The sequence below is a fragment of the Haliotis asinina genome, chromosome 16 (assembly GCF_037392515.1).
Source record: "Haliotis asinina isolate JCU_RB_2024 chromosome 16, JCU_Hal_asi_v2, whole genome shotgun sequence".
Classification (NCBI taxonomy): domain Eukaryota; kingdom Metazoa; phylum Mollusca; class Gastropoda; order Lepetellida; family Haliotidae; genus Haliotis; species Haliotis asinina.
This window is the reverse complement of record NC_090295.1, coordinates 35,982,003-36,002,234: the sequence shown is the minus strand read 5'-3', so window position 1 is coordinate 36,002,234 and position 20,232 is coordinate 35,982,003. Positions and strand designations below refer to the sequence as shown.

The following is a 20,232-nucleotide window of genomic DNA, read 5'->3' as shown; positions in this document are numbered from 1 at the left end:
GCCATATCGCTGGAATATTGCTGAGTGCGGCGTAAAACTAAACTAACTCACTCACTCACTCGCGTTCACATGGGAATATGTGGTTATCGCTATAGTTTGGTATTGTTTTACGCCGCACTCAGTATGTTTCCAGCTACGTGGCGGCGTTCTGTAAATAACTGAGTCTGGACCAGGCAATCCAGTGATTGACATCACGAGAACCGATCCATGTAACTAGGATACGGTAACACGTGTTTATCAAGTCAGCCAGCCTGACCACACGATGCAGATCAGATCTGCAGCAACCCATGCTCGTCGTAAGAGGCTACTAACTGGGTCTTAAGGTCAGGTTTGCTGACTTGGTTGACACACATCATCATATCCCAGCTCCGTAGATCGATGCTCATGCTGTTGATCACTGGATTGTCTGGTTCAGTCTAGATTACATACAGACAGTATCACTGGAATATATGCGGCGTAAAACTAAGTATCCTAATCTCAAGTACGTACGTCACGGACACACAAGAATCGTTTAATTTAGACATGAGACATTTTGGGCTGAACCAGGAACTAATCGATCCGTCAGGTTAATTTTATCACGGTTTACAACACGTGATCGACGCTCACTACAGTCTCACAAGCCGAGTAACTCTGTCATGATATACGCACGTTTATTTCCACAATACTCGGGAATATATTGATTTTTTAATCTCGTTCCATTGATAAAGATGCTGTTTTGGGCGCGTGTTTGGTGCATCTCATGTCACTACGGGTTTGAAAAAGTACACAGCGGAGTATGAATAATGACTGTTCTTCAAGAAACACCCACAGACAATTCAATAAGCATACGCCCAGTCTTTAACTTTAACTATACTGAACTTAATAAGTAAGAAATCAACTTAAGTTCAGAAGAATAATTCTGAAAAAACACCAACAGAACAAAAAAAACAACAAAAAAACCCAAAAAAAACACCAAAAAATAAGCAACACATTTTCAGGAAACAACGTTTTGTAACCCCAGTGTTGTACCATACGCGTTGAATTAAAAGCCCAGTGTTGTGTGACATGCATGGAATTAAAACGCCAGTGTTGTGCTATATGCGTGGAATTAAAACGCCAGTGTTGTGCTATATGCGTGGAATTAAAACGCCAGTGTTGTGCTATATGCGTGGAATCCAACTCATATGTTGTACCATATGCGTGGAATTAAGCCTCAAATTTGTAACAAATACGTGGAACTGAGCCCCACACCAATCCAGTGACCCGGTCCAGCAATTTTAACCAATCTTAGAGCATCTTTATGGTCGATTGTCTATACTGATGCACAAACGTATGCTCGTGCAAGCCAGAATCCGAGAGAGGAGAGCCTTTTACACATTTTTTCCGAATATACTTTGTCCGTATTATTCACCAAAATGTAGCATACGGTCATGTCTTCAGAAGCCTCAAAGCAACGAAATGCATTAAAAAATAATGTAATGAAAAGTACGTAATAACCGACAACCAACAACTTGTAAAGGAATGACATTAACAAAGACAACAAGAACACAGTAAGTATTAATTCATAATCTCAGCGTTTGACTCAATACGATTACTGACCTGTGAGTTCTTAAATTCTCTCTCTGTTGTTGGCAAAAGATGTAAAGGTCCAACTTAATCCAGTAGTTTCAAAATGCCTTTTAATTCCTTAACTTCCAATGTTTCTTGTGACACTTATTCAAACGACAATCCACACGACGATAGAATTATAGTAATTAAACATTATCTTCACAGTAACTAGACAATAAATGATCAGTGGATGGACAGTAGCTGAATAGAGTCTGGATAGTGGCTGAATAGTGGCTGGATAGTGGCTGGATAGGTTGAAAAACCGTATGTCCTTTTAGCCCACAACACATAATTCTACACTGCTCTCTCAGAAACTTAAAACATGTCTTACTCCTTCAATATCTTAAAGCCCTCTCCCCACTCGCCCCAAACACTCTTTCAGTTCACATGTGTATCTCAAATTCTCTGTCAGGACACTTATCTGTCTTGATCAGGTCAGAACCCATAAGACCCCACAAGACAATTGGTTTATAGGTCTTAGTCACTGTATCTTTGGACATCCGCTGGCAGCAGGGGCTGGCAGATTCTTACGTTTTAACTAATCAATATACATACTACCACTTGTAGACTCTCTCCTCCCTCCCTCCCTCCCTCTCTCTCTCTCTCTCTTTGTCTCACTCTCTCTCTCTCTTTGTCTCTCTCTCCCTCCCTCTCTCTTTCTCTCTTTTAATCTCTCTCTCTCTCTCTCTCTCTCTCTCTCACACACACACACACACACACACACACTCACACAGAAACCCTAACAAAGTTGCAAATATAATATTTTGTCTGTACAACAAAATACTTAAAATTCGGCTCTAACATGACCCTTCCAGGGCGACACAAGACCGCTCAATGCCACACCCAAAGAATTTCAGCCTACATATCCATATGGTGAACGGGAATGTCTTTATCGCTGACTTCAAAACAACAGCAGTGATTTGGTAGCAGTGCGATTCAAGGTCAAAGCACCTCCAAGTACCTATTATAAAAGTCGGTTATCTTTCCTTGGTACGTGCAGATAAACGACGATTGAGTGAGTGAGTGAGTGAGTGAGTGAGTGAGTTTAGTTTTACGCCGCTTTTAGCAATATTCCAGCCATATCACGGCGGGGGACACCAGAAAATGGGCTTCACGCATTGTACCCATGTGGGGAATCGAACCCGGGTCTTCGGCGTGACGAGCGAACGCTTTAACCACTAGACTACCCCACCGCCCCTAAAAGGAAATGAAAGGATTGGGCGTCTGTCCATACAGGTTCTAACAAGAGCTTCTTTCTTTCTTTTTTCTTTCTTTCTTTCCTTTAACGCGGCGCTCAGTAATATTCCAGCTATATGGTGGCTGTCTGAAAACAGCCGAGTCTTGGCGAGGCAATCCTGTGATCAACATCATGAGCATCGATCTACGCAGTTGGTGTACGATGGCATGAGTGAGTAAATGCAAACGATCCCATTAGTCGGACCTTACGACAAGCATAGTCGCCTTTTATGGCAAACATGGTTTGCTGAAGGCCTATTCTACCCCAGCACCTTCACGGGTCGAGTCCCGTCAAGGGTATCTACCAACCAATTGCGCATTTTGAAAATTAGCTAGGGGAAATACGAATCCCTGAAATATTTATCAGTTTCTCAGCTTTTATAAAGATGATTTTCTAAATGCTAACGGGATCGGGTGGTCAGGCTCGCTGACTAGGTTACACGTGTCATCGGTTCCCAATTGCGCAGATTGTTGAGTGCGGCGTAAAACTAAACTCACTGACTCACTGACTCACTTCATTTGATACTGCAAAATTGTGCAGAGCGATGCTCGTGTTGTTGATCACTGGTTGCTGAAGACAAATACTAACCCGTTCACAGTGGTTCGCGCGTTCGTCCGTGAAACTGGCGTCTAAGATTTGATTTCTGCGATGCCTGACCCGTAGCTTTGGTATCCTCTGCAGTGACGTTGCTCGGAAACTTATACAAACCTCCTCACATACATATTACTGTTGGAACATATTTGACACCATCCCCACAAGATACAAAGTTTTGTTGTTAACCTTCGCAACAACTATCAGTCATATTTACGGGTTCAAGTATTGACGACCCATGATCTTCATTGATCTTCAGCAACCCATGCTTGTCGTAAGAGGCGACCAAAGGGATCGGGTGATCAGGCTCGCTGATTTGGTAAACATGTGTCCGTATCCTCACATGCTGTTAATCACTGGATTGTCAAGAATGATGAAAGTCAGGACGACTTATTCTATAATTATTCACCCGTATTAAATAAACAAAATTTTACTAGATTACTTAAGAAAAGCGCCTTGAGAGAATGGAGAACATGTCGTACGAAGACATGTTACAGTACGTTTTATTTGGTACTGATTGACGTGATCCGGACGGCGTAAAACTATACTCACTCGGACAAGTTAGGAGAGTGTGCAATATGTGAAGCCCAATTTTCGAATACGTAATGTCACAGAAATATTGCTAAGAGCGTCATGAAACGAAACTAGCTCATTATATATCGTTATATACTCTTCAAAAAAGCAGGGTATAATGAACTTTCAATTTTGGTAGAAGTGTAAACGTTAACAAACGTTTCAAGGGCAGATATCTTATGAACGCACCACCATTTCCCTCTATTACCACCCCTAAACACAACGAATTTCATGCAGGTGCACAACGCAGTAGCCCCATACACGTGCATGGGGTCCCATTCTTGATTTTGACGTTTTTTCAAGGTCGAGAAATCAATTAGAACATTAATTTTAACACTCATTTTGCATCACACATTTGTTAGTGCTTGTTTCTAATCGTTTGTTTTAAAATGAAAATTGTATACATGCAAACTACATGCCATACGCCAATCATCTTTCAAAAGCGACTACATTCCAAATAACTATGGCTGTAATGAAGAGCAGGTTTATTATTTTTAAGGGGCGCACCTGTGTCAGTTGATAGTCAACATGTCCGAACAGCCGACACAAAGTGGCCGTATGACATCTCAACGTCCAGAAATCGTCAGCAATTTCCTAACTTTCTTTAAACAAGAAGTTACAGATGGTTTAATGTTTCCTACTTGGGCTTCTAGGAAGCAAGTAGCAACAGCAACCGGTGTTTCCAGTGATAACTGAACTGGGTGGAGATAGGTATAGTAAGTAAGAGTGAATCGGATTGTAACTGGCGTCTGTACGTTGTAGAGTTAGTAAACCAAAATAGCATATGGCTTTAGAAACAATTCAATTCATTCATGTGATGATGTATTTTTTACAGTAGTGTTTTCCGGGTCAGGTTTTGTAATGAGTCCATGCATCCATGCTTCACATGAACGTAACATTACTAACATTGTCTGCTCCCCTATTTAATTAAGTTGACTCGACCTGCCTTGTGTGGCACAGGTAATGCATATGTAGTGTAGCTCAGGTCAAGGCTCAAGGTGGTGAAGCTGTACTTTAGCACAACTTCACAGAGAGACATTAGGGGATTGGGGGTGGGGCGTTTGATCGCGCCCCCTGCAACACGGAACACTAACCCAAATACTATCATATGTCCGTAAAATCCAGGTAGGACTATGCTTGATAGTGGAAGGACGGTGGGGTAGCCTGGTAGTGAAAGCGTCGGCTCGTCACGCCGAAATCTTGGGTTCAATTCCTAACGTGGTTCAGTGTGTGAAGTCCATTTCTGGTGTCTCCCGCCGTGACATTGTTTAAACATTGCTAAGAACGCCGTAAACCCATATTCACTCACTGAACATAAGATGTGTTTAGACACAGATGCGTTAAACCGTCATATCCAATGAGGTAGAAGATCTTAGCAACTGCGAAGCCCTGCAGTCCAAACGCATTCAAAAGCAATAATATTTGAATATATGTTTACTGCAAGACCTAAAGCCAGCAAAATTTCGAAAAGCAACCTTCAACTCCCAGACGTTATTTGGGCGTTGTCCGTCGCCTCCCGCGTGTTCCTTGTATGGACCAGCATTCCTCCAAAGATGTCAAGGTCGCTCTTTACGTCATAGCGGGGGTGAATCATTGCAGGGAACGATGAAACTACGTCTGTGTCAACATACGGCGTAAACACGGCGTACATCCGACATGGGTGCACTGTGAGGAATGCCACGCACAGCCAAATTTAGCTCAACAGCTTTTTTCTTGGCTGGATGTGTACATTGCTGAAAACCAACAATTCACCTGAGAGCTGGCGGTGTCTTCCATTCATGGCCCAGAACAAGCATACGTGCTTACGTCTATCAGGAAGAGAATTACAGCGGCGTTTGTCCGTGGATCGAATCCGGCTTAACTTCAGAATTAGGTGGTCTCGTTTTCTCAGAAAACTGCTAAAGACGTTTAAAGGATTTCCTTTAGCTTTCAGTTTCATGGCGTCCGTATGAGTGCAATGCGGTCGGAATGTCGCCATCACGTTTCCTTAGGTAATGTTTACTTGCTACCGCTGACCTTAGTTTCTTCTCTTGCAATACACACTTGTTGAACAAGAATCAAAATACGCTTTTTCTCAGATCAAATCGTTTACAAACGGAACTCCATTTATGAAACTCCTAAGCTGAAGAAAGCACATTTTTTTTAAAAAATGGAGAAAAATGTATAAACTTTAAGAACCGTTACTACGCTGAGTACTGTAAACTAAAGGAGTGAGTGGGTTTAGTTCTACGCCGCTTTTAGCAATATTCCTGCAATATCGTCAGCGGTACCCAGGGTCTTCAGCTCGGCGAGCGAATTTGGGTAAATACCACCCCGGCAGATTAAAGGCCAACACAACGCTATCAGGAATACAATTTCTGGGGTTTCTTTATAGCGAACATCAAACATGGATGTACACTTGTGTAGCGGGACGTTTTTAAAGAGCCTAAAAGAAAAGTTTAAAACATACACGCCCTGTCACCATGTAAGTTTTGTGAGATACTTATTGTGGAGTATATTTTCTCTCCAAAATAGTATAGTATCAGTATACTTTTGCATGCAGTTTCTGCGATAATACATTTTTTCCCCATAAAATCCAAGCCAGCACCTAAACATCGTTTTCGTCTTTACGAATAATACTTCAATGACTTACAAATTCTTCTTCAAAATGAGAAATATTTGGTAGGATATTTAAATCTCAGATTGGATCATGCGGCTTTGTTGAAATAAACCGTCCATCGTTTCCTTCAAAAGAGAAAATGCGTTCACAGGAGACAAGTTAAAAGCGCTTTCTGCAAATCTGAAGAGGCTGTTTGACTTCCGCATTGCCCAGGGTCAATCAATATTTAACCGATTGGCGTTCCGTGTTTGAACCACGTTCAAAACAAAACATACTGCATGCACGGGGATTAGCATCAATGGCCACGTTTAGTCGGGAAAAAAACTTGGTACAGCTTCATGGATCTTGGGGTTGCTGAAGGTGACAGAGGATGAACAGTGTCATTGAGGGCATGTTAGTCAGAGAGATTTACCTAAGCCCGGTTGCTTAAAGCATAGAGCTAAGATGATCTTAACTCTAATACTGCGAAATAGGTTGTCGTAGCGTGATCTGTCATACATACCCTGAGTGAGAGAGTGAGTGAGTGAGTGAGTGAATGTGGTTTCGGCACTTTCAGCAATGTTCCAGCAACATCAAGGCGGGGGACGTCAGAAATGGACTTCACACATTATGCCGATGTGAGTGAGTGAGTGAGTGTGTTTGGTTTTACGCCGCTTTTAGTAATATTCCAGCGATATCACTGCGGGGAACACCAGAAAATGGGCCTCACACATTGCACTCATGTGGGGAATCGAACCCGGGTCTTCGGCTATGCCGATGTGGAGAATAGAACCGGACCTTCGGCGTAACGAGCGAACGCTTTAACCACTAGGCTACCCCACCGAGCCCATACAGGCCCTGAAAGAAATATATCTCCATGCATGTCTATTATATGCTGCTAGTCTTAAATAGCGGATTTGAAAATGAAGACAGCCCACTGGCTCCCTTTTCAAATTTCTTTTATATTAGTTTCCGCCTGTTTTAGAGCAATATTCCTCCAATATCACGGAGGGGCACATGTGAAATGGACATCACAAATTGTAGGGATCCAAACCCGGGGGTTCGGCATGACGAACGAAAGGTGTAACCGCTGGGCTATCTGCCCCGATACAGTGCTTAACGCCGCGTCATCTCACTAATGTAGCGACGCATGTTTCTGTGCGTGTGCGTGTGCGTGTGCGTGTGCGTGTGCGTGTGCGTGCGCTTATATGTGTGTGCGCGTGCTTGTGTGTGTGTCTGTTCGTCTGGTCTAGACTAATGTCAAAGTGAGTGATACAATTCCAGAACACTAAGATAGCGTATCGCAGTTGAACAGAGATACCCCATTCAAACTCTGATTACTAAATCCGAGGCAGTAGGGGTACAAGCTAGGTGCACAATTTTAGAAGGTGGGGCTAGTAGGGTAGAAGATGGTAGAGGGATGAGACGTAGAGGATGGCAGGTGATGACAAATGTTGCAGATGATGGGTGATGACAGTGATGCATAGTGATTGAAAGCAAGGTTGGTAATGTGAGTCCGTCGGAACAGATATTAGTCATAATTAGTGATTGAGTTCAGTTTTACGCCGCTATTATCAAGGGGTGGAAAGGGGGATTAAATCAGAAATAAATTAAAAACAGATAAAATATGGGGAAACATAGAACTGAATGTACTGCAAAAGAGTGAAAGCACCAAATTTGATCCGATTTCCAAGTGACAATCACTGCTTGAATGTTCCTTATGTAATTAGTGTTTTGTCGTCGATAACCTGTTCATCTTCCTATTAACGTGGAAATCGTGACATTTTCCTCCCTCCTGTTCTTCACGGAACCTACTCGGGGTAATTTCATGAAACCGGAATGGCTAATAGTGGCCGCACGTTTTCAAAACGTGTTAGTTACACAAAACCAGTTTCATGCTGTGTTCAGGAAAGGACTAATATAGTATCATCTGCAGACAAAGGATTAATCCACGTTAAGGAGGAAAGAGTTCCGCCCGTACCCGTCTCTTCTCACACAGTAAAAAGGGTGTCTCTCCAAGGAGTAATATTCCAACACTGACACAAGTTTATTAATTGTTTTCAATATCTGCTCTTGTACTACATTATTTCCCCTACAGCCTAGCACTGCAATGTTAAAGCCCTAAAGAAAGCAAGTCTTGATTTCCCTTGTCTGTTTCACAGTCCCTGTACCACATTATTTCCCCTACAGCCTAACACGCACTGCAATGCTAGAGCCCTAAATAACGCAAGTCCAGATTTCCCTTGTCTGTCTCATAGTCCCTGTATCACATTATTTCCCCTACAGCCTTGCACGCACTGCAATGCTGAAGCCCTATATAGAGTCTAGATTTCACCAGTTTCAACTCTAGTCTTCCTTGGGCTCCATCTGAATTTAAACTGACATATTAGTTACAATCAATTCAGAGACTAAGCGTCTTCGGCGTGAAGAGCGAACGCTTTGACTACTGTGCTATCCCACCGACCCTGATAAGGTCTAACACAATACAATCATGCTGCTACAAGCTTTATAAGCTAAAGACCCGTGAAAGTCCCGGGGTAGAAGAGGTCTTCAGCAACCCATGCTTTCCATGAAAGGTGACTATGCTTGTTGTAGGAGGCTACTAACAGGATCGGGTGGTTAGGCTTGCTGACCTGCTTGACACATGTCATCGGTTTCCAAATGCGCAGATCGATGCTTATGCTGTTGATCACTGGATTGTCTGGTCTACACTCGATTATTTACAGACCGCCGCCATATAACTGTAATGTTGCTGAGTTCTACGTAAAACTACTCACTCTTGTTTATTGAAAGTATATTTAGGGCGAGGCATGCAAGTGATTGTAGTTTTCGTCGATATTGTTGTTCTTATCGTCGTCACCGTTGTTGTTTTCGTAGTTGTTGTCGTTGTTGTTGCTGTTCTCGCCGTTGTTGTTATTCTTGTCATTCTCGACTTTATGTGTGTCATCAGCGTGGGGTTATCCAGGTGGTTACAGCGTTCGTTCGTCACGCCGAAAACTCCGTTCGATTATTAACATGGGTACAACTCAGCTTTGGCAGAATGTTGCTAAAAGTGGCGTAAAGCCATACTCACTCACTCACTCACTCACTCACTCACTCACTCACTCACTCTTGTGTGATAGCCACGATGACTTGCATCGTGATTATTGCTGCTGTTGCTGATGCTGTTGTTGTTTTACTACATACTTTATCATCAGCAGTATGAAAGGTGTCGTAGGTGATTGTGTTTGTTTAACGACACGGTCCCAGCCCTTTGACTCAAGGTTGATTGACACCTCGTTCATCCGAACACCATAACATCTATTATTAAAGGTTTAAGTGCCCGATGTAATTTTCGATGAGAGTAATTGGTAAAGAGAGACTATTGTTATATGCCACCACGACAGGAACACCAGAACTATTCTTCATCCATTTTACCCGTGTAGGGATTCGAATCAGGACCTTCGTAACGAGAAATGCGTGTTTCATTTGGCCACATCAGCTAGCAGACACGGTAACTGATGAAGCGGTAGGTGATGAATTCGAAGTGATAGGTTATGAAGCGATAGGTGATGAAATTATATGTGATGAAGTGGTAGGTGATGAAGCGGTAGAAGATGAAGTGGTAGGTGAGGAAGCGGTAGGTGATGAAGTGCTAGGTGATGAAACGGGAGATTATGAGGGGTAGGTGATGAAGTGGTAACTGGTGATGAAGGAACAGATGATGAAGTGGTAGGTGATGAAGCGGTAGGCAATGAAGTGGTAGCCGATGAAGCAGTAGATGATTACGTGATAGATGATGAAGAGGCAGGTGATGAAACGGTAGGTGATGAAGTGGTAACTGGTGATGAAGTAATAGATGATGAAGTGGTAGGTGCTGAAGTGGTAGGTGATGAAGTGGTAACTGGTGATGCATGGTCAGGCGGTGCAGAAGCTGAAATAACTGAATTTCACTGACATTGAGTGAGCTTTAAATCTTTATACACCCATCCCCTCCCCTGGGTAGATACAGAGTGAAGACTGGTCCCCACTACAGGAGCTTGCCGCACGAAAAGATTAAATGACCGATCAGTCAGTTTAGGTCAGTGGGTATAGGTTCATGATATCAACCATTAGTATTAATCAGGGGAGGGTGAGTTCGATGGTTTTACGATGGTATTCGGCGTGACTAGCAAACACTTTAACCACGAGGCTACTCCATCGATTTCATGTAATCGATATATTGTTGACATCAGACCTAAGTTTACATGTTTACTGTCATTGTTTTTATTTACAAACCCCGATTTAATACTAGTTTGATAACGGTCTTAAAACCTACACCTGAATTGATATCCTTTTAAATCCGATTAAGTCCACTGTCGGTTAAGAAATGTCATCCGAGAAGTCGACTCTTCATGTTATCGACAAATATTTAACAGCATACGAAAAGTATTATTATCCACAATATTAATAAAATGCCTACATTCACGTGCAAGTCACAAACCCCTTAACACCCAGACAATATGACCATAAAGTTACATAAATTCCTGAAAGTTATATATAAATAAACATATTAATGAACTGAAACCAAATCTGTTTTAAGTTTCGGTCAAACCTATATCAAAGTCCAAACAATATGTTGTAGTTTCTGCGTTCCCAACGTTGACCCGGATGAAGTATGTACCCAATGCCCCGTCGAGGTAGATGTTTAATACGACGTGATACATATATGTCGCAACAATATGTGTGCATGCAAATTAGACGCGAGACCTCTGTGGACGCCCTTGAACGAAATTCTATATATAATCCAAACGGAAAATGTACACAAATAAGGCCATGCTAGCTGAGCCAATGAGAGAGCGAGTTATGCTGAAAAGGTCTACCTTCAGTATTATCTAGGTGTGCCAAAAGGAATTTCCTGTTTTACGTCACTAACGCACACGCGCCATCTGCGTTGCTATGGCGACCGTTGCCAAAACAATGACGTTCATCAGGAGGACCACGGTGACCAGATATCGGGCGAGAGCACGTAGATCGCAAGAGGTTGCACCCAAAAAAAATCTTATGAGTCACATTTAGGCAAGGTGACTGACTGCAAGAAACCAACGGGACCTCGGGAGACGTGTTGTTGAAATCTAAAATTAGCCGAGAAATGCACGGCGAGCATGCTCCGTCCACCTGGGCGGGACAAAGCGGCACAGAGTGGCTCGTGGGAACAGATTTTTGCTGTTACTCGCCATTCGGGAGAAATAATTTTAAATTTTATAACGGTTAATTGGACAGTGCTGTGTGGAGCTGGTTTGAGATTAACTGTCAGTTTGTTATGAAATTGTCAGCTTTACGCTTTTGTGATATATTTGTTTGTATTGTGGTTACGAATTTTAACAATAAAAATAAATCAGGTAATTATTTTAATAGAGCATGATTTTAGAACATGTTTAATTATAATATTAAGGTTTATGGAACATAATACGTATGTTCAGTATTTAACTCATTCATTTGGGTCGGTGTGGTGGTGTGTTTTGTCACTTCCAACTTATAAGTAGGTGAGTGAGCATTGTTTTACAAAAGCAAAATTGTTTTTATAAAAGCAACATTCAAGCATCTTCATGACGGGGACACCAGACACTGGCATCACATACCCATCTGGGTAGGGTGATTTGAGGTGAGATGAAATTAGGGTATAAAAATTTTAGGAACATTTCTCTCATATGACGACGAACATGCTTGTGTGTCTTGTCCTGCTTATACAAATCCAGACTTTAGCTGTTTTTTTAATAGTGCTAGCGCGCTAAGATACCATACCACAGTTTAGCATGAATATCCCACTCAGACACATTGTACTGACTCCGAGCCGACCAGTCCTTGTTGCACCTATTAATGCCTAGAGCCAGGCAGGGACGAACAAGTACCATATTTTAACGTCTTTTGATATGACGCGACCGGGAATCTCTGCGAGGACGCTCTAACCACAACACCTCGGAGGCATGCCGTTTGGGTAATCCTACCCGGTCCTTGGGTGAGCCAGATGAACGCATTACCCACAAGACTACCCACGACTCTAACTTTCCACGGAATACACAGACGTACACCTAACTTTGAACTTGAATACCGATTTAAATTGTATCTACAGGTGGAATAAGAGAGATGTATTAAACGTCACTTCCTTCAGTATTCGCGAAAATCCGAAAATTCCGAAATCCGGAAGATTTGAGGAAGTCCTTTTGTTTATGCGTCCACACGCCATGCCCAAGATCCGGGTTTTACCCCCAAAATTAATACAAAGTTGAAAAGTACACAAGTTTTATGCGTACCTTCATCAATCCACAATGTATTTAAAAGAAGCTAGTATTTTTTAACTTGTAATTTATGATTGTGCTGCATTCTGATCCACCCAAATAATCTTTCAAGCATTTCATGTCACATAGTTGGGAAGGATATCCTCTGATATTTATTAAGTTATACTGATGTGAGTAAATTATGTCATGGATAGCTTCGTCTTTGTATTAATATCCATCTGTACTGATAATCCTTAATGTTTATATTTTGGAAAATGTACAGAGAACACTTCACACTATAATATGCCGTGGAAATGAATATATACGGGGTTTTTTTAAATAAGAAGAAAACAAACATAATTTTCTATTGTCGCTGTACTTATTGCTTGAATGTTCCTAAAAACACTTATATACAATTCACCTCCTCTGAGAGTCGAATTAACACTTCTTTCAGTCACTGAAGCCGTTAATTCCGACGTCACGACAGTGTCATTGATATAGACATAAGATGTGTCTTTTTGTGTATTTGTCTCATAACAAGGTGTCTCATAACAAGGTGTCTCATAACAAGGTGTCTTCAGGGAATTAATGTGATACGTAGGGTTATCATCGTGTTCTATTTTCTTAACTTCGTTGAATAATGGCAAGAAAAGTTTTTCTTTAGCTTCCTTTGAGTTTCTCGGACTTCTGTTTTCAACTGCCTTTGTTTTAGGTTAGTTCGTTTGAAGGAAACTGTCTGTGCTGCAATTCAAAGATGTATGTAGTATCAGTTTAAAGGAAGCTTATCATACCGTAACTCTGATGTCTGTAGAATAACTTCCGGAATCTTAAAATAACGACCTCAAAGAGTATAAGAATTCCCCTCCAATTTCTCGTCTAAAATCTTCAGACGAGCGACATGTCGTTGTTCCTGTGATTTGTGACGCCCAAAATAGGCCGGCCATATTTAAACTTCCCGAACAACTAGTGTTAAGACTCTCAATCCCTTTGAGGACAAATGTGAAGCCGACGTCATTGGAGCGAAGGTCGCAGAAAACGCTTGCGTATTTCTCTGTCACCTTTGGGTGAGCGGGATCGATACTGCTTCTAATCTATGTTAAAAATACGCTGCTCTCTGTCTACGGATCAATACTATGTCCTTCAAGTTATAAATGTCATTTCTAGCCTCGGGTCTTATCGTGGCAGAATCATGGGCTTCAAACGATAGACGTAGCTTTGACAGAAAACCCAATCCTGCGGTAGAAATTGGATTTAATCACGAATATTTATAGCAGGTTGTAGGAGTGGGGGTCGATGTTTCCACTGATGAAGCTAGTTTAAGCGACAATTTAACTTAGCATTGATGGTTTATGAATAGACGGCATGATGAAATGGATTGTCAAGATGTCTATAAAACAGTAATGGTTTTATGGATTTAATGACACACAAATAGACGCGATTACTTAAGCTGATATTTTAAGACACAGCCCAGTCGTGTCCTATTACAGTGTCAGGTCGACAGAGACACCTTTATTCTTATGAAAGCAAGTTATTTAATGTTACTGAACACGATTCTTTTTACACCACACAGATGCTTTTGCTATTGTGTGTTTTAATATGAGTAGACCCGTCAAGGTCCGGGGTAGAATAGGCCTTCAGCAGCCCATGCTTGCCGTATGCTTGTCGTAAGAGGCGACTAACGGGATCAGGTGGTCAGGCTCGCTGACGTGGCTGATGCTCATGCTGCTGACCACTGGATTGACCGCCGCCATATAGCTGGAATATTGCTGAGTGCGGCGTAATACTAAATTCACTAACTCACTTTAATATGAGAAACAGATTGTCAATAAACACATTTACTACACATAGATTTTCAAAATGTGCTGTTCAACTAATCTTGGAATTATCAGTCAGAACATGTAGCAGCTTACATAGCTATTTGATTCAGCATTCATCTTGGATGACCTTCACGTAGTGGCCCAAGGTCAACACGATCAAAGTGACTGTTAACTGTCTGACAGGAAATGATGTAGCTGACTCAATGGTATAAGTCGCAGCTAGAATCATATCATGCTTTATGACAACACGCGTATCTATATTAAATCCCGGTATGATATTCTGGACAAAGTCGGGGTGTCTTGGGAGAATTAAATCAAAACCTGACGAAACTCTGCAGTAATTGTCATCGGGTTTTCTCACACAAATACTCAGGTTGAAGCAAAATTTAATTGGGCATTTTACTTTCACCAGAGGCATATACAAATAGAGACCGTCTATTTGTATACATGGTCTTTGCTTTCACTGAACGACAGCGTGGTCAGAAGTAAATACATGGTGTCCAAACCCCAGACCACTTCCTCGTCTCCCTTCCCACTTCTCTACTCTTGCTGTCATGTCTTGACGTAATATACTACATCCGTCCCACGTTGACGAGATAACGAGATAAATGCACGGCGTGTCACGAATCACGGATAACACCACCGTAGCAATAACGTCATCTCGTAGAACATGTCATGGATCCAGAAATAAATCCAATTAGATATAACGACATAAACTGTTATGGCGTACCCAAAACGACTACCAATTTCGGTTTATGATAATCTAGTTCGTTACATATATTTCGACTTAAATGTGCAGCAACTGGTCGGTACCCTCAAACTATTCGTTACTTCCGTCAGCGCGTTATAAACGTGTTTGTCATAGTTCTCTGTATGTGCCAGTACACGACCTCCTGTAACGCATGACGTGATCACCGGTGGTAATGTCACAACCTGTTCAACACAGCTCCCTATTAAAGAATGGGATTGAAATATTGCTTCGAGCAATACATCAATATATTAACAATAACATGTAAATTATAGCTCATTTGTATATTCTCTCGTACTTGAAACGTATAGTATTTGTCAAGGTCATGGGTGTCCTCACGTTTCCAAGTAGACAATGCAATGGCCTAAGCGGCACTCACTAAATGTCTCTCAAATGTTCCAATATCATGAGTCCAAAAACGTGGACTTAAATAATACCAACGTGCAGAAACATGATCCTCCTTTCCAGTGTATCAGACGCAGCCTTGTCCTTGTCTGAAATTACTATACGGAGATAAGGTCAAACTTAGCGTCAAGGTGTTAGGTTTCGTATTCAAGGTTACGGTAAAACTATCGCCCTTTGAATCTTCTGCTTTAGCAAATCACATCTGAAGGTTCGGAATACTGTTCGCAAACAAGTGTATAATATATGCGTGATACAATGGCTTTAAACTTACCGATGAACTGACTTGCTTCATTTAGGACTTTAGCATTGCATGAGAGGTAGGCAGTATGGGCAAAAGAGTCTGTCTCACAGTCCCTGAACCACATTATTTGCCTTAATGCCTAGCCGACCCTGCAGTGCTAAAGCGCTAAAGGAAACAAGTCTAGATTTTCCAAGGTTATAGGGGCACATTTGCGAATCAAGGACAGAGACAGACCATACATAAAGTTATATGCTTCATTTTGGATTCACAATCTTCTAGAATACGTATCAAACAATTAGTACATATCAACTGTTTTGCAATACATCTGCCAAACCTGTATTGTAAAATGCATGTCACGCAAGATCTATTTTATCATATAAAGTTGAGCGACGTTCATGGACACAAGAGTATGGGGACTGTACAAACAACATCAGCACGATTTTGATGAATCAAATGCACATATACCCCGGAATTCCATGTGACACAGAAGCGCCATATGGTGCTGCTTCTCAAAAACACCAGTGGATATATTTCACGTCGACCTTGCCGCACGAAAGCGTCGACCCCTCCATGTTAAGGTCATAGATTGGTATCAGCTGAAGGTATATGGGTGGTACTGATCTTCATGTGGTATGCCAATGCTGATAGGCAGATAGTCATTCTCTACACCTCACGTGAATAGCAAGTATGCAAATGTATTCGTAAAAAAATATGTTACAGTTATTGCGCACGAACAATGGCGGCATATCGATACAGGCTTACATAATAGCACTGTTTGGAACGTAAGCGGGAAGTGTTTACTTCGCAACTCAACTAAAATCGTCGAAGACCTCTAGACACCACTGAAACACCCGGTGTCCAAAGACTTTTGGTACGAAATTACATACATTAATTGATTGCGTTTGTTCCGATTGTGTCTCAAGTGGTTTCTTTGACGTTAAAGTCACTTATCTTCACATATTTCTGTGACAAGGGACCCCAAACGTAAGATATCGATATCTGATCAACGCGAGGTGATTCAGAGATCAAACGATCACGCATTTGAGTGTTTTTGTTAAATGGCTTTTCAGATTCTTTCAGAGGCTTAAAATGTCAAACATGTGGCGTCAGAGCGTGGCCTATCAAGACTCCAAGTAATGATTAGCATCATATAGCTGTATCGACAGCCAGGCCCGGCTACATTGCTCAAGGCCAACCCTTGTGGTTCACATCGACTTCCAGTCGCATCCAAGGTCAATTAGAGACTGTATTTAATTATGAAGACGGGGTCTCAACAACGACCTTGACCTATCGGTAATGTATCGCTTCGCCTCGATGGTTTAACAATGTGCATATTAAAAGAGCATTTTGGCGTTCTTTCGATCAATTTGCTCTTGTATATTGTGAGAGTTTAACTCGATGAATTGGGTATAGAAAGAAATGTATGGACGTTGGTATCTGGGTAGAAACAAGGGTAGACTTATGTGTTTTGGGGAAAGGGGTGTGGTGTGGCTGGAAAGTCGGAGAAGGGGTAGCACCATGTTTGTGTAAGAAGTCCACTGAACGATGTCGTGAGTAAGAGCTATTTTGACATAATTCCTTTTTAGGATTGCTATGACATAAAAATAAATAAAATAACATCAAACAATTCCACAACACATCTTACATCCCTTATGTGAATGGATAACTGGTAACCCCTATAACCAGCTGCGCGCGTAATCGTAAGCGCACCCTGCCACGCTGGCCACACAAATACCTTTTACACACAAATACCACAAAAGGTTTTGTGAGGAATATTTGATGAAAAATTTAAAAAATTCCCCATGTAAAATCATGCCCGGTGCAATTCACTGCTTTGACGCATAAAATAATACACCCGCGTGCATTTTCAAGCGGATGAGTGACTTGCCTCTGCATGTGTTTCTGACGGGTTCAACCAGCGATGCAGGAAATCATCACCTTTTTCCGGACTGTTAGTATCACCACCTGAAACTTATTCGTAAGAATTTGCTCACGATAAAGTCATGATGGTATAAAGGAGATTTCGTATATTTAAAAAAATGTGTTTTATCGTTTTTATTTACATTTTTACTTTTAATATGCGGAGGCGATGCGTTACATATATGCGCTGAGAAGCGGACAGCCATACCGTAGCCAGTTAATATTGAAGCTGCAACATGACTTACAGCTTTAATAACTGCATTTTATGGAATCTATATTGATTATTCTTGATCACGCAACATTAATATCTTATATAAGGGTACGTTCTATAAAGCAGCATTAACTTTAATCCGGGTACCCTTTAAGTGCACAGTATACATCCTGCTTGTTGTGTCACGTACTTCGACCGCCGTGGCCACACCTGCTTCACGGTCACGTTTCTGTCTCCGCGGTAGTCGCCACTCCTCACCAACAGCTGGTAAGGCCGAAGACTGAAGAAGCCTGGTGACGTCATCACGTGACAACGGGTAAAGTCAACAAAATCAGAACTGTCCTTCGAGACGGGTAGCTATTTGAAACGCCCAACAGTCAAGGGCAAATAGGTGTGCAGTTTAGAACACTGCACGTAGACCCGTGTCACAAGACATTCATTCGTGAGTCTGATAAACAATCCCTTGATCTCATCACGAATGTGTATAACATATTTTTTAAATACTTTCTTTAAAAAAAACAGAAGAAAGAAAACAAAGAAAAAAGGAAGAAGAAAAAGAAAAAGAAACAAGCAAAAGCCGTTTAACCATGCATATCAGTTACAAGAGAAAACCCAATGTTTGATTTATATCCATTCCCGCAGCCATTACGGTCACGCACGTAAGATAACAAAATCGTATCCGTATTGCACTTACGTCTCGACTAGGTCTTATTCGGACCAATAAAAGCATAAACAACGTATATTCAGTCATCCTGGCTGTTCACGGTGTTAATAAGTACGTAAATAATTTAGGCCCCCCCGGGTATGTTGTACTTGACTTCAAAGACGGTATCGAGTATAAACCTGGCGATAAATGTGTTAATGTCGCCCCGTTAAAACCACCATGACCTCGATTCCTTTGTCCCGTTAATAGGTAGGTCGACAGATGATCTGGGTGTAAAGCCATGTGGCAACCAGCACTGAGCAGATGGTGGGGTTGAGGGTAAGATGCCACAGCTGTACACATGGAAACGCCACCGTGTCACCTGCCCAAAGACAGCAGGCAGAGGGGTGGTCATCCCTGGACTCGTGTGATATCAGCGTTAGTAATGTAAAAACATACTTTTTTATGGGAAATGTATTTGTATTGCGTTTAGGAACGGTTCAGTCATGCACTGTCATTGCTTCGTTACGTTGTTTATTAAAAACATAGTGACAATTATGGAGTATATTACTGAGTGCTTATATGTAATTAAGAGACAAATATTTAATCACCTGATTACACAAATATTGAAACGACAAATTATAACAAAGAGACAAAGATAACCGAAAACATGCAACTTATTGATTGATAATGATGATAAAGACAGCATCACATGACAATGACGACGATGACAATGAAGACGAGAACGATGATGAAGACGATGATGTCATCTGCGATGATGTAAGTGATGATGATGGTGATGGTGATGACAATGACGATGACAATTGCGTTAATCATGGTGATGAAGATATGGATGTTGATGACATAAAAACCATACAACAGATAATACAAACAAAACCAATTTGAGCCAAACGGGGATAATTAATACAGGGACCTATATGTGCCTTAAAGTCTGGTGGGGGTTTAAAAAATATATCAAACCTTAAACAAGTGACACTCTGCGCATGTACAATCAAGCTTGGAGCGTAATTTCTCGTGAAGCGAGTTGAAACGGCATATCAAGTTCCCCGGGTTTTGTGCACTCACGGTCATTACCCTCTAACGTCCGCGAGTAAGGTAACCTTCAATGACACGCTTCGATGACCCCAAACTCACACTAACATATGACCCGATGTCACAGTCACGTGCTCAAACAAGACTCCCTTCGGAAGATGAGACTCCTGTCGCTGTCTATTGGGGAGTAAACCTTCCCACCTGCTGTGGTTCGGAAGATAAAGACTAATATTTTTAATAAAACCGAATAGGTTGACAGCTAATTTGCATACACGTGCGCACTCCTAACAATGGCGTTGGAAATGTCTAAATAAATTCGGTTTGTGCTCGCTGTGGGTCTACAGTCGTCGTTTGAATCGAAAATCATTTGAATCGTAATGGAGAAATTGTGT

The 20,232-nt window shown here is 41.6% G+C and overlaps 2 protein-coding genes across 2 annotated transcripts in view; one reads left to right on the top strand and one right to left on the bottom strand.

Moving 5' to 3' along the window:
* The window catches only part of LOC137267557 (COP9 signalosome complex subunit 7b-like), a 519,024-nt gene that overhangs the window by 417,587 nt on the left and 81,205 nt on the right, over positions 1 to 20,232 (top strand). The gene's annotated exons all lie outside the window — the stretch shown is intronic.
* LOC137267751 (uncharacterized) lies at positions 10,221 to 19,624 on the bottom strand. The gene is made up of 2 exons (XM_067802199.1): positions 19,500 to 19,624; positions 10,221 to 10,449 (listed from the first exon to the last, which is right to left on the bottom strand). Exons 1-2 carry the CDS (start codon positions 19,622 to 19,624, stop codon positions 10,221 to 10,223), a joined length of 354 nt encoding a protein of 117 aa, XP_067658300.1.